The following is a 15,882-nucleotide window of genomic DNA, read 5'->3' on the forward strand; positions in this document are numbered from 1 at the left end:
AGCGTTTATCTTTAACATAAAGAGAAAGGGAGTAGGTTTTGGTTCAGCTTTAACCCTTCGGTATTTAAGGCCGAAAAAGTGACTTCCAATCGAAAGGGTTAATGCGATTTCACTTGGATTATTATAATACCGACTGACCGACCTCTACGCGAATATCGAACCGAGGAACAGCGAGAAAAGAGGGAAGATCTTACCTAAATAATGGCAGTTCTACGTCCATTGATGCTGCACCGGGGGCGGCGGCGGCGGCGGCAATGGCAGGGGTCTGCCAAAACAACTTGTCCCCCCACACCAGCACGGTGTGCGACGAGATTCTCTTTTTGAGATCGGCGTCGAGATCTCGTGGACACACACCGCCTACCAGCAGCAGGATCACCGACCGGCCCTTCCCTTTCAGAGCGTCCCTCAGGGCCGCTTTAAACTCGAACCTGGCCCACTCTCCGTGCAGAAAGTTCTTCGACAATACCAGGATGGTACGCCTGGAGGAATCCGCTGCTTCCGCAACGGCGTCGGCGACGTTGCTACCGGCACCCAGGTCACGATAATGCAAGCACAGTCGGTAAGAGGTCTCCAAACCTGGGACCAGAATGGTAGAAACAAAAGCCTCGTCGACAGCTGAGTAAGAGATGTAAGCGTCGAATGGTTTCTCTTGTTCCTCGAACGCTGCCGTCTTGTAACACGCTCTCAGGCCACATCTACTAGCTGCCCATGTCCTGAGCGTACGTCGGTGCCTGAATGCGCCGCACACGAGCGCTACCATGGCAAAAATGAGGACAGCGGTGGCAAGCAGTAGCGGCAAATAAGCCTCGAGCGGTCGAGTCTCGATTACAGAGGTCGTGCCCGTTAATGCGGCGCAATTTATGACCGATCCGTTCGCCGGAAGAGTTATAGGCACGCCAAGCGAACAGGTGACGCTCCTCCAGTCGCTGATCTTCGCCCTGTTCCTCGACATCCATTCACGCACCCGGTCGAGGTAGGAGCATTCGCAGCTCCACGGGTTGCTCGATAAGCCAATGTCAACGAGATAAGGATTCTGGCCAAGCTGCCAAACGGCGAAAGTTCCTAGCCGATTGTTCTCCAGCCGCAACACTTCCAGCTGACGTAGCGGAAGAAACGTGCCGTTATCGATGTACGCGAGTAGATTGTTCTGTAGGTAGAGCTCCTTCAGGTTCTCCAACGGCATCAGTTCCACGCCGTTCAGCACGCTTATCTTGTTGTTCTCCAGATGAAGGACCAGCAACCGTTTCAGCCCGCTGAAAGTGTGGTTCCTAATGGCGATGATGTTGCTATCGTTCGCGTACAGGATCTGCAGGTTCTTCCGGCCGATGAACGAATGCGAGTTCAATTCGCCGAAATTGTTCCCGTCCAGGTAAACCTCGGTCGCGTCCATCGGTAATCGACCAGGTAGGGTTTTGTAGCCAGAGTTGGAGCAGTCGACCACGTTCGCCGACCAGGATTGGTCGTGATAGCAAGTGCAGTTCGTCGGGCAGGTCATCTCGCAGTCGCACGCGTCGAAGTCGCAGCAATGACAAAGAGCGAAACAGTGCGCCTTGTACGTGCAGAGAAACTGAGACGGTTTCGCCTCCAGCAACGGGATGAAAGACTTGTGGCGATCGTACGGAAGCCTGCAGTAGACAGACTCCAAGTCCATCACCCTTGGATGTTGCCTCAGCGACAAAGAATTGATTCTCTGCAACCATTCCGTGGTGCAGTCGCATATGAAAGGGTTACCACCTATGTAGAACTCGGGCAGTTGTCGATAACCAGGCACCTCGGTCAGTTGGAACGCGGAGAGGTTCATCTTGACGATCTGATTCGCGTAAAGGTCCACCCTGGTCAGATTCTTCTTGTCGAAGAACGTCTGCGGCTCGACCGTCTGTATCAGATTATCGTTGACGAACAGAAGCTCGATCGAGTCTGGGATCGACCTCGAGTGTATCCTCGTTAGCCGGTTGAACGACACGTCGAGCGTCTGTAATCTCATGCCCTGTGGCGCGACGCCGAGATCCATAATAAGATTTTTATGCAGATCCATCCACTGCAATTTCTCCGGCAGGTAACTGTAATCGAACTGCGCGATCATGTTGTCGGACATGTTTAGCCAGAGGAGTCCGGGAGCGCTGGCGAACGTACCGGACATGTCCTGCAACAAATTCGAGTCCAAACGGATCGCCTGTAACGCCGGATTCGCTGAAAACACACCGTCCTCCACGATCTCGATCTTATTCCTAGCGATGTTCAGTATCTGCAGAGCTGGTAATTCGGCGAAATCTTCCATGGTTACATTGGTGATCTCGTTGCCGATCATACGTAACCCGTACAAGTTGGACATCCCGCGAAAACCAGGCCTGTTCAAGCTTCTAATCTGGTTCTCGCCCAAGTCCAACGTGCGAAGCATCCTCATATCTTTCAGAGCGACCGGAATACCGTCCAAACTGTTCCCGGACAGATTCAAGTCCTGCATGCTCGAGCAGTTTCGAAAGGCGTCCGGATGGATGCCCTCGAGCTGATTAGAATCGAGCGACAGCAGAGAAAGCGCGAACAATCCGTTCAAAGAGTACGCGTCCAGATAAGTCAATCTGTTGTAAGCTAGGTCCAGAGTGTGCAGGTTGCTCATTGGCGCGAACGTGTCGGCCGGAATCGTCTCGATCTCGTTGTACTGCAGATTCAGTATCTGAAGGGTGTAGAGATCTTTGAACAAGGCCGGATCTAATTGGCTGATACGATTATGAAGGTGGCCGAGTTCAACCACGAACTGGTCAAAGCGTTCCTCGACAGGTCCAAAGCGACCAGCTGATTCATATCCGCTACGAGTCCAGGCGACAGCACGCTGATGGAATTGTTCTGCAACCGTAACTCCTTCAACGACTTGGCAGCGTCACGGAACATCTCCGTCGGCAACGCGACGATCCTGTTCCCGGACAGGTCGAACGTCTCGAGGGACCTAAGGCCGTGTAACGCCTCGTCTGCCACCATGGAGATCGCGTTGCTCGATAAGTTGAGGACGCGAAGTCTCTTCAGCGAGGAGAATCCGTATGCAGGCAGCACGGAAATTTGATTATTCGACAGGTCCAAAGATTGCACGTCCAGGGAGCAGGAGAACGACGACGGTGTGGATTCTTGTTGCTGACGAGCTCGAGGATGTTTCTCCGCGATGTCTCGGAAACCTAGTTCCGAGATATCCTTCAGCATGTTCCAAGAGACGTTCAACGTGAGGAGATTCGACAACGGGCAGAACAAGTGTTCCGGTATCTGCCAGATGTTGTTCCATGATAAATCAATCTTCTCGATCTGCGGGACAGAATCGAACGCTCCGCTGTCCAACTCGAGGCTGTACTTGCCCTTGCGCCCGTTCAAGCTTCTGATCGTCAGATTGCGCAGATCTCGCAGACCGCTGAGAACTTTCGCCGGCCAATGGACGAGTTTACATCCGGTCAACCTCAACGATCGCAATCTCCACAACTGAACGAAACCGTCTACGTTCAGGACACCGTTCTCGATCAACTCGGTGTCCTCGCAGACGACGTTCATCGAGGTCACGTATTCGCTGGTCGACTGAGAAAAGTTCGTTCTGAGGGTGTCTTTAACGTTGTAACGATGGACACACGTGACAGTGCCATCTTGACGCGAGTCCCATGAACAATGCTCCGGTAAATCGAGCCGCGGTGGCAGTTCACTGGTCACCGCGAGCACGTGGTACACAGGTAGAAGGAAATAGTAATAACAGGCGAACAACGACGAAAACGACAACGATGATCTCAGTTCGAGACCGACGAGCCCACGCATCTTTAGCGTACTCGTTGCCTTCCCTTGTTTCCGCTTCTCTGTCGTCTACTCATCACACGCCGGATACAACCGCCTCCTCCTCCTCCTCGTTCCGTTATTAACGCACGTTGTCGTCACTTGTGTACGCCCTCCAATATTTACTCCGAGTGACTGGCATGTGTGCCTGGCACAGGCAATCGATACGAAAATTCACTGTACGAACGAGCTAGGATTTACGAAACTACGTGTGTCGATGATATTTTCAGGTTAGTTAATACGGGGGGAGAATTCCCGGGAACGAGGGTTTCCGAGAAACCTGTGTAGCAGCGCAGTAGAGGGCACGAGGATGTTATCGCGTTTCACTCGGTGCTTCCGAGAGTAGTTTACACTTAAAGAATCACACTTCACTCGGCGAATCGTTTTCAATCCAGCGCGTGCACGCGAGAGTACCCTTCATAGCCGTTCGGTAAACGTTCCGAGACACTCGAGAATCCGTGGTGCACGATGTGTACCCGCGACAGTATCAATCTCCGTGTTAATTAAGTACGCGTCGACTCTTGGAGGGTTCGCCTCTTTATTTCGAAATGGTAATTGTTCACGGTGCTAACTCACCGTTGAATCAACGTCGTTCCCCGCGACGCTGCTCATGCTTCTGCACGAAACGAATTCAACGACACTGCGATCGCGTTCCGCCAAAACGCCGGGGGTTCCGTAACCTTTACCACCGAATGTCCCATTACCGTTAACTAGTTAACTCGACACTGTTTCGTGACTGAGATCCTTGCTCACAGAAATCCCATTACCGTCTGCCCGGATACGGATAAAGGTACACGAGGTTTACGAGTGAAAAATAGCAAGGGAAACGGAAACGAAGCAGCCGTATGGTACGAGATACCAAAAACCGTAACACTCGCTACGGCGACCACCGCGCAACTGACGCTTCAGATCTCCACAGCATCTAACTCGACGCAGCGTCCACCAATCGTTCCTTCCCCCACCACCGGCGGCAGCACCAACACACCGAGGACCGGCATGCAACGAGCACGCGCCTCTCGTCGACCGGCCATAGTGGAAGGAAGATGGCATACGTTCCCTCGTACCGTTTTCTGCCTTCTTTTTCCAACCAAAGTGGAAATCGCGCGCGCTTCCACCCGTGCACCGTGTCGCGTGTTCGTGCGTGAGGGACTGTGTGTGTGTGTGTGTGTGTGCCACGTAACTATACACGCGTGCGTTACGCGTGGAAAGGGATGAGTACGGTATACACGCAACCTGTCTCTATCTTCTCGCCGTTTGTGCGGTCGAAAGTGTTCGGTTCGAACTCGCGTGCAAGTAGTGCTCTCTCTCCTCAACGATCCTACCACGGGACACCTTACACCTCGACGTCCACGGCCACCCTCGTCCTACACGATGAAATCTTATTCTTACCTGGACGACCACCCCGGACCGAACGAGTGGAAACGAGGTGAGTAAAGGAAGGCATAATGGTGGGGATTCTCGAGTCGGTTACGCGGGAGAACGACATTGCGTAGATAAACAACGTACGTAGAGGACACTTCGCAGGGCACGATACTCTATTTCCGACGCCCCGTATGAATCGTTCTGTTTATTTCGCATTGCGTTCTCGCGAGTCGAGCCGAGAATTTCTTCTCGCCGTTGGAAAGATGTAGGTTTATTTGCGGCGAAGCGGGGGGGAGTACGTTTGAAAGGTGTCATGGCGACGCATTTGCGCGGACTTTTTTGTGCAGGTGCAGCAGATTGGAAATCGCGATCTATTTTACGATAACGATATTTTCTGTTACATTTGTACGATCTTCGTATTTATACGAATAATTGCTTTGCATTATTACTACGAATATTAGATATTCGATTAATACGAATTGTCGGGTGTTACATTATTACTAATATAATAGTTGCGCAATTGTTCAACGTATTCACCGCCATGATGCTCGTACTGCGTAGTCACGTAGGCAACGTGTACAAGGTTACGAGTGTGAAATACTCAAAGTAATTACGTGATTTTGTGAATTTCGCTGAAGCATTGTAATTTACGAACGAGAATGAAAAGGTACGTGGCTACGTATGTGACTTGTACGAGTGAGTGAACTTCGAACATGTCCTCCTCGAATTACAAAATATTTCTTCGTACTATTTACGCGTTGAAACCAGAGCTCGTTCGGAAATATTTATACGTTAGTTTATTCGAACGAGCGATTGATTTTTCTCTGCATTATTTCGTCAAATTGAGCAACTTTTTATTTTATTCTCTATTCGAATAAACATTTCCCGAAATAATGTTTCGAATGATTTCTAACCCTACCGTATTAACTGCGTCAGCAATAAAAATTTCCTCACGCACACAAGTTCACACCAGATCGTCCATTATTTCCTTCGAAAGAGTAAAATTGAACAGAAAGTAATTTAATCTTAACCTAAAATGAAGCAACGCTTCGTAAGATATGTTTACGGTAAAAATAACGAAATAGTTTAAGCGATTCGCTATTTCACGCTGTTATTGTTAATCATCGTTCGTAAAAAGAAATTTCCACAGTCCTGGCTTGTTTATACCCACTCCCCAAAGTAATATAAACATTTCGAACTGACGCATCGACAAAAACAAAACCTCGTATAATAACGACGAGAGGGAATCGCACACGACTTCGCGGTTTGCCCACCGAACTCGCACGAACAATCGCGAACCGGTCTCACGACTCCCCTCCCCTTTTCCTTTTCTATATCACGATATTCAGAGCACCACCCCTGACCAAGGACCGCTCATAAAAAGCTTTCGATCAATTTTTAAGTGGCCAGTCGTTCAGCATGCTTTTCTGTTTCTCTTTCTACGTTGTTTAGCGGTCTCGTTGAGGTAACTGGGGGGGAGTACAGTCCGCTCTAGAATCTGTATACAGGGTGTTCCGTAATATGTGAGCGTAACTTCAGCGACGAATTCAGCGCAGAAAAATAAGACGAATAATTTATGTAACAGTACGTTCGATGTGATCTTATTTTCGAGTTATAGAGTTTTCTGTATTTCAGTATCGAAGATTTAAGTCTTTCAAGGCTCGGGCTTTCTAAACGTAATTATTATCGATAATTTCCATCGTATTTTAGTAATTCTTTTAATTGCCCGATCGCTTGTAAATAGAAAGGAGTGTAACTCGAAAGCAGGGTCGAACATATTTTCATATAAACTTTCTTTCTCATTTTCCTGCGTCGATCACCCTGTACATTTGGAAAAAAAAAACACGAAAGAGAGCGATATCGTCCGAATTGATGTTACCTCGGAGCATTTAATATTCGATCTCGCCGTATTTCCTCGATCGACTATACGTATTTATACGCTGCTCGTTCCTCGCGGACGGAGAGCTCGAGATGTTCGATTTGTGTGTAACACGACGACTGACTCCGCAGGATCGGGTCCTTGATACGCTCTGAATAAGCCTCGCTGATTCATTCTTGTCCACCCGTCGAGAGAACTCTCGGGTTGATCGATGATGATCCAGGATGATTTGTATTATGCCCCTCCCTGTCGCGGTGAATTGAATTTCGGGGAATCTGCGTGTGCGCGGCGCGAGTTCGTTACGCGCGATAAGAAGGCGTCCCTCTCGAGAAAGGAGGCGAAGATTAGACCGGCGCGGCGCGATCCTTCGATTAGAAATCTCGAACGCAAAGGGTATTGAAACTCCCACGTGAACGTTCCATTCGTTCGTTCGAGTTGGTTATATAGGAGACGGGCGAGTTTCTTGCGTAGCAGCATGATTGATCACCGTCTTAATTGACGTATACCGGGAGGCGAAAGAGATCTTCGACGGTATCACCTGTTACGAGGAATTATCGCTCGTAAATATACGTCAGAACTCTGTTCGACGTTCCCTTCCTTCCAGATCGTATTATTTAATCCTACCGGTCGGAGAAAACGAGAGACGGTTTATTATTCGACGATAATTAACCTGGAGATCAGATCTCCCGACGAATTACGCAAGTCTCCTGATAAAAATCAGCGAAAACTGCAGATATCGGGCTATCTCTCGAAACGTAATTAATACTTCTTAGCCGGCGGGGATCACGCCCTATGCTCGTAATTAAAACCGTTAGCGGGAAGGACGGATCGTTATAACTCCGACGAGAGGTCCACGGGAGGTCCAAGAAAGTTTCCTTCTCCGGGACGGAGAAACACAGGCGGCGAGCAGCCCTAAACTACGGACGTTTCGCCAGAAATAGGTCTTTGCCGTTGTGAACGACTTACACGTAGTAGACTACGGTCAACTGGACGTATGATCGACTTGAAAAAGAAAGGCTAAGAAACACTTGTTTCCCGTGTGTTAGATAACTTTCCTTGAGCTTCCTCTGTTTATCTTATGTACGCCTCTCTGCTCTATCCGTTTTACCATGGTTCGAAACTTCTTCAAACGAAGCTCCTCTTTCAAGCTCTAACGAACGATTCCACTAGCAGATCAATTCAGATTGGCCTGATTCTTCGGAGTCTCTCCCACCGAGATCGTCTCTCTCGAGTCCACTTTCACAGTGGAACTTTCTCTCTTTTTTGTTGTCCAACGATTCGAAAATCAATTAGCGGCAGATTCAGTTTCCATGTAAAGAGGCGAATCGCCGCGGCTGGTGACGCGCGCGCGAGCGCGACCTTCCGAAGAATGACGCCGGGAAAGAAGTTTTAATTAAAGCTAGAATAAGAGTTTAATCGAGCAAAGGGGATTAATTGCCTAGGGGTTAAAACGAGCGGAGAGGGTCAAAGAGGCTGCAGCGGGTGCTCTCTTGCTCCTCGATGATTCCTCGTGGTCGTCTCTCGAGTGGCGAGAGAGAGAGAGAGAGAGAAACAGGCCGCCCCGTAAATACTCTCGCGTCGAATGCTTCTCTGAAAGCCCTTTTTCGTTCGCAAACAAAACCGACCGCCTCCCGATACTCGTGTCAATGGGAACCGATGTTATTAAAAGCCAGCAGCTTTTCTGGTAACGTCACAGTCAGCGTCGTTGGATTCTCGAGCACTTCGCCAACGAGACTTTTCGTAACCCGCGTATCGATTCTTCTCGACTCGCGTCCCGTGTACAGGGTGGCTCGGTAACCATTGCCGTTTTCGTTGATATTTGTATTATACAATATCACGTTTTTCACTCTGCCGAATACGATTTTTCGAGAAGACAATTTTCGGAGTCTTTGAGAGTAGAGGTGCCGCGAGTTGCTCACGAGAGTCAAATTTATCAGTGTAATTACACGATATTGAGAGTGCTCGCGGAGAGATGGTCACAAAGTTTGAGCGTTAAACTATCGCGAGTTTCCCTCGAGAGCCAAATTTATCAGTGCAATTACACGGTATTGAGACTGCTCGCGGAGAGCTGATTACAAAATTTGAGAGTGCTCGCGGAGAGCTGATTACAAAATTTGAGAATACTCACGGAGAGCTGATTACAAAATTTGAGAGTTCTCGCGGAGAACTGATTACAAAATTTGAATGTGCTCGCGGAGAGCTGATTACAAAATTTGAGAGTGCTCACGGAGAGCTGATTACAAAATTTAAGAATACTCGCGGAGAGCTGATTACAAAATTTGAGAGTGCTCGCGGAGAGCTGATTACAAAATTTGAATGTGCTCGCGGAGAGCTGATTACAAAATTTGAGAATACTCGCGGAGAGTTGATCACAAGATTTCAGAGTAAATCTATCGCGAATTACTCTCGAAAGACAGATTTTTCAGTGTAATTTCACGGTATCGAGAGTACTTGCGGAGAGCTGATCACGGGAATTGAGAGTTAACCTATCGCGGATCACTCTCGAGAGTCAAATTTATCAGTGTAATTACACAATACTGATCGCAAGATTTGGGAGTAAAGCGAATTACTCTCGAAAGTCAAATTTTTCAGTATAATTACACGATATTACACGGTGATTACAAAATCGGAGAGGTAAACTATCGCGCGTTGCTCTCTCAAGAGTCAAATTTCTCAATATCCTATTGAGAGTGTTAACAGAGATTTGGTCACACAATTACAGACTCCTCTCAGAGAGCAACCATCGTACAAATACTCTCAGATGGACACGAACCCTCAGATCGATGCTACGTGATAAGTGTAACGAGATCGCCAGGTATTTACCAGCGAAAGTATTCAAGGCAATGACTCTACAGCGAGATTTCGCAGAATCATCGTCGATCGTAAGAAAGTTTCGAGCACCCTTTCGTCCAAACCGCTCGTGATTTTACGAGACCATAAAACGATTATAAAGGCAGCGTGAAATTGTCCGGATTCGAGTGATAATCCACGGACTTTTGACAAATTTCGATCAGGAATTAATCCTTCATCCTCCGATTTCGTTAGTTCGTTTAAGTGTCCGGTAATTAATTCCGCGTGTTACGACAACTCGTATCATTCCCGAAATCGATATTCAAAAACAGATACCACTAGTTACAGCATAAACTAGCTATCACAGAAACAACCGATTTCGATATTTCCACAAAAGTTGTTAGCGTTTCGACGAGAACATCGATCAATCACACAGCGATGTACAACATGTGTACCAAAAAAAAAAAAAAAATACATATATCCTTTCTGTGGTGTCGTCGATTTGACGGTCCTTAGAGCGGATAAAGCCGTGGACCGCGCGTGTTCGTTAAAATAACGAATGTACGAGTTAAAAGTACGCGAGGGACACGATTCGTCGATTCGGTCGCTTAGTTTTTGGAAAAACTGGCGAAAAACATTTTTACCACGTTTCGGTATCGACGCGACGAAGCGTTAGTCGTGGACGTTCCTTGCTTTTAACGCGACGATCTGAACACGTTCTCGCGTATTGTAATGTGTCGACGCAACGGCCCGTGCTTTACGACGATTTGATTTACATTGGATTTTTCCGCATCGTCCTGGCGGTATTTCAGCCCGCGTGGCGTATCGAAAATCTACGCCTTCGTCCCATTGCTCTTTGTCAAACAAGGTTGTCAGGAAGGGAAGAGTGTGTAAAACGGATAACGTGTTCGCGATATGAATACACCTGGCCAGATGTCATCTCCCACCTTCTATTTCACGCAACTTGGCAAAATATTTGAATTCTTTTTTCGGCCGCTTTGGCGATCTCAGCTTGATGGAATTTACGAATTTTTCATTTATCCAGGGGTAAATTGAGGTGAATACAGTAAATTCTCCACAAGTGTCAGTCCGCAAGGAAGCTAAACCTGACACTTGTAGAGTCAGGGACTACGTTTTCGAGCCTCGCGCCCGCCTTTGTAGTTTGCCGAACGTAGACAAGGACAGCGAATAAAAGATAAGCATGAAACATTGAGACGAGGCTACCAAGCGATTTAAATATCAACTGTTTTAATTTTACGTTTTTTTATCCCGAAATTTTTCTTAACATATTGATGAGATTTTTCTGATGAAAACTACATCAAACACGACATAATTTGAACAACATTTACTTATTAACAGAAAAATCTCACCAACATGTTAAAAAAAATTTCAGATTAAAAAAAGTAAAATTAATGATGAAAAGTAAAATTAAAAATGAATTGTCGAGCCGTGAAATCTCGTAAAAGAAACCGAGTGGTGACTGATAGGCGCAGCAATGACGCAACTAGGCGTAGGACCATCTATACTGACACTTGTAGAATCCAAACTGACTGACACTTGTAGAGAATTTACTGTAGTTTTTCGAGTGTTCTATCGGGACTCGTACGTCCCCAAAGGGTTAGAGGAAGAAGAAATTTTCTGTCGAGAGTGTGCACTGAAATAATTATTTCGAGGTTGTCACAAAATTTCCAATTTTTAATTGTAAAAATTATCGTGTAATTTCACCCCTTTTGGGTCGGACCTCCAACTCAGAGACACTCTCTAGAATAATAACGCGGCCTGCTCAAAAAACCAGTTTCGCTTTACTACGTCGAATAAAATTATTCCAGAATCATGACACTTGGGTGACTAGCTACTCAAAGGGTTAACACCGTGTCGGATGAGAAAAGTTCAAATGTTATACATAATTTATACTTCGTAATCCGTCCTCCTATCCGTTACGACCAAAGTTACAGTTCAGATGAAAGTTTATCTCGAACCGAATCTACATTCGTCACATCTTCTTGGGCAACTTTTTCAAGACAACCGTTCCATTCCACATCCCCAAACACAATTTCGACTCTGCCGGACACTACGAACGAAACGCACGATACACCTAGTACGCGTGTGTTCCTTTCGAGAGTACAGCGTGGGCTGCGGGGGCACGGAAGAATTAATGGTTATCATACCCTGGCTACATCCCGCCGCAATTGTTTTTACGTCCGTACGAGAAGGCAGGGGGAAAAAAGAGACGAAACAAGGGGGAAAAAGAAGGAAAGAAGGAAAACAAAGGAAAGAAAGAAGGGCGCAGTAGTAAAATTTTACTGTGCATAGCGGCGTACGTACGCGAGAGATACACGAGCGAAAAGTTTTCGAGAATAAAAGGAGAGCTTCTGGTTGTTGCCTGGTGCCCGTTTCTGCAGAAGGCGCAACACTTCCAAACAACCGCATTTCGACGGTATTTCCCGCGGTACACACTGCCGAAACGAACTACCGGATGCCACAAATGAGACAAGCACTTGCCGCGGAAAGCTGTTCTGTTTAAGAAGATTGACCATGAGTATTCGCGCGAGCTCCCGATCTATCTCTCTCCCCTTGTCCAAAACTTTCCGATCCTCTCCGCTTTAATTCGACAGAATTTACAATCGTTCGCCGTGTATAATTCACTTCGCTTTATTTCGCGTAGAAGCCAGTTTCGACGCTGCTACGTTCAATACATTCCACGAATCGATTTCGTTTTATCGCTGCCCTACCCGCTGGCCTATACGAGACTTCTTGGCGGAGATAAAATGTTGGTCTCAGGACGCGTTTCATATTAAATTTATCGCGGCGTTTCGTGAAACGTCATCGTGTACCGGCCTGGTGGACCCGTGGGCTCGTTAAGTCCGTCGATCCACCATGGAAGAACAAAACAGAACCCTTTAGGGTTACGGTTAGATCGATTCGCGGGCGTGCAATTTTTTACTCGTGCTCGCCTTCCGATTGATGCAAGTCAGATCGATTCGAGGAATGGATCTCGTCCTCCCTTTTTGTTACAACCACGTCTCAGCCTCTGCGCCGAATTCCAACGGTCTCTAACTCCAGAGGCCTGCGTTCGTTCGATTCAAATCGATTTCTCGCCAACGATCCAGCCTGTTCGAATTTCGTCTTTTCCTCTGTCGTTCTTTTTTTCTTCGACGTCTCTTCTTCTTTCGCCGATAAATTTGCCGGCACGAGAAACGCATTAATTGAATGGCTTGGCAAATAGGTTACGAAGGAGGGTTAGGATAGCTCGAGAAGAATATATTCGTCTTGTGATGCCCGATTTTGCTTGAATCGGAGCAATTGAGGATCGACGTTGCGTAGAAAAGAAACTCTATTCGAACCGTATGGATGATAATACAGAGGGTGACTCGGGTTATAACTGCTAACTGAAGAGTCCAGTGTGAGTAATGGGGAAAATTGACGACTAGTTGTACATAGAGATAAGACCAAGACTGAAACTAAGAAGGAAAATATTCGAATCAGTCTGCTTTTAACCGAGAGAATATCGAATGTCCCTCCGAACGCATTTAGAGATTTCGAGGAAGAAGTGAAGGAAGGACAAACCTCGCCTCTTCGTTTCGCAATCGAAAACTACGTAGGATTTTTTGCTCAGCCATTCTAGATTGTTAATTTGTCGCGTAGGAGGATCGCGACGTCGTCTACGTGCACCTATACGGGGAGAGGAGCGTGCATGATCTGGTTTCAATGCTTTCTCGACCCTCTTTCAAGCTGCACCGGCGCACAAACCTGAACGACATTTAACCGGAAACTTGATATCGGTGGACATTCACCGCCTGTGAGCTCTTTCAATTGATCGTGGCCCTGCACGACAATGAGGATCAACAACGTCGAAGGAACACGGTGGTAGGCAGAGGCTGCCTCCTCGAACAAACGGGCCAGGACTCCGCCGAGAGTCTTTTGTGCGTTATTGGGCTTAGGATCTGCCGGATAGAGAAACGTTTCTAGGGGCATCGTTCCTCGATCCTGGCCAACGATTATCGATACGCAGTTTGCTGGATACCGTGATTATATCGTTGAGACATCGGTGATAGATGAATTCGAAGTCGTCTGCGAGGTATTTGTTCCATTTGCAGTTGATTATACGACTGGTGAAGAAAGGACGAGGGGATTCGTAAGAGGGACGCTTTTTGTGGAGTCTCTTCTTTTGTCAGATAGTTGGAGTGGCGAAAAGACAGCATTTCGGTAGTAAAGGGTGAATTACTGCTATTATTTTTTTGTTATGAAAATTTTCTCGAGACATTGTGACGAATTTTATGGAGAGTCAGGTTGCGTATAGCGTTTAGGAGGGTAGTGTGAAGAACTGGTGACAAGTTTTGTCGCACTCGAAGCACTACGCGCGTTGAAACCACTTGAGAAGCCTTCTGTGCAAGCTACCCTCAGCTTGTCTAAATAATCTTGCCTTTTACTGCGACACTTTGCCACGCATTCGCCCTTCTATTGATTATTTGTCTCTTTCTCTTTCGTGTTGAATAAATTCTCACAGATTTTGTGCAAGATGTTTACTAGTTTACGTGGGGAGCATCTCACAGGTTGCTGAAGTAACTTCGACGTATTCTGTGGCTAAAAATAAGACGAGAATATTGGGTAAACGTGAATTCTTTGTTAAAAAAACAAACGAAAAGAGAGAGTAGAGCGAGGAACTAACTAAAATTATTTATTTATTTATATTTCGATGGGAGAAGAAAATAGTAGCAGCTACTTGTACCAGGGTGAGAATAGGCTTTTCATCGATAAAATCTGTATTTATGGAATTGATATTGCTTTATTTTTCAATACAGGAGTTACAAACCGACGTTCATCCGACATTTTCCTCCCCTTTCTATCCATCTAAGACACTCGAGAAATTCCTCTAAAAAAAGCCTGTTGACGTTAAAACGGCCTTGACACTCCGTTTCTCCCATCGTCAAACCTAACCGTAGTGTAACACACACTCGAAAGTGTCCACACGTTTCCACAACGAACCGACCAACTTGTTAATATTCAAACAAAAATATCAACAGCATCCCCGACGCGTTTAATAGAGGATTATCGAGGCCACCCAGGCCCTGTCTGTATCCACACCATAGAATGTTTTTTTATTCCTCCGAGCTTATTCCGTCGTTTCCCTTGGCCAGCTTCGAAACCCAAACGTTCCCGCGTCGGTCAGGAAATGTTAAATCACTTTGAATATTCAAAGCGCGTTTCGCGTGTAGCGCTGTGATTCGTAATTCCACGGTTATCCAAACTGGCCAATCGATAAGCTTTCGTTATTATTTACTTCGACTGATCGGGAATTTTGTTTTTTTTTCCCCCCCGCTTCGCCGGCCACCGTTGTGTTCGCTAACCGGTAAATATCGAATCGAATTTCACCGTGGCAATTTTTCCCTTGCTTCCGTTACCACCCAGCCATCATCCCGATCCCACACACGTGTTACCAGCCGTGCAAAAGAGAGGAAACGCGGAAACCAGGGGGTAGGGAGGGTTTCGTATTTGCTTATTGCAGCTCGACGGATCGCGTGAGCAAACATTTAAACGGATCGAAACAAGGGGGATGCTCGCGATGAAAGATTGTTTACGATCCCGGAGCACGTACGCCAGGGATACATCTCGAATACGGCCGTTTCGAGCGAGACGTTTGCTACGTTACCAACGTGTGTATGTGTGTGTAGCTTTATTGGAAGGAATCGGTCGTGGATACGTGCAACAATTTGGCCGGCTACCGGATGTAATGGCCCCTAGAACGGTAGAGTAACGTCCCTGTTTCTCTGCGACGTTTCCAAATCAAATTCCTCTCCTCCTCCTCGTACCCTGTAGAGGATGCGAACGCGTCTTATCGACGCGTAGGCGGGTCCACATCGTTCATACTAACGGGCAAACCATTACACGAGACATGATCGTTGGCGAACGTAACCGTTTCTGAAACCCTTTTCGACGGCCAATATCCACGGAGTTTATACGACTTGCAAGAATAGAGCGTCAGGATATAATACGCGTGACGTATAAACGTTCCTATAAACGTGGGGTTCGCGTGAATGGTGAACACTGGT

The 15,882-nt window shown here is 47.0% G+C and overlaps 1 protein-coding gene across 1 annotated transcript; it reads right to left on the reverse strand.

The window, feature by feature from the left end:
• Positions 1-223: 223 nt before the first annotated feature.
• LOC108571898 (toll-like receptor 6) lies at positions 224-3,786 on the reverse strand (the record flags this gene model as incomplete). The annotated part of the gene is given in 2 exon segments (XM_017934056.1): positions 224-2,733; positions 2,736-3,786. Coding segments are annotated over 2 exon segments (3,561 nt in total), but the record flags the coding sequence as incomplete, so codon positions are not given.
• Positions 3,787-15,882: the final 12,096 nt, after the last annotated feature.

Source organism: Habropoda laboriosa, unplaced genomic scaffold (genome assembly GCF_001263275.1).
Source record: "Habropoda laboriosa isolate 0110345459 unplaced genomic scaffold, ASM126327v1 scaffold67, whole genome shotgun sequence".
Taxonomy (NCBI): domain Eukaryota; kingdom Metazoa; phylum Arthropoda; class Insecta; order Hymenoptera; family Apidae; genus Habropoda; species Habropoda laboriosa.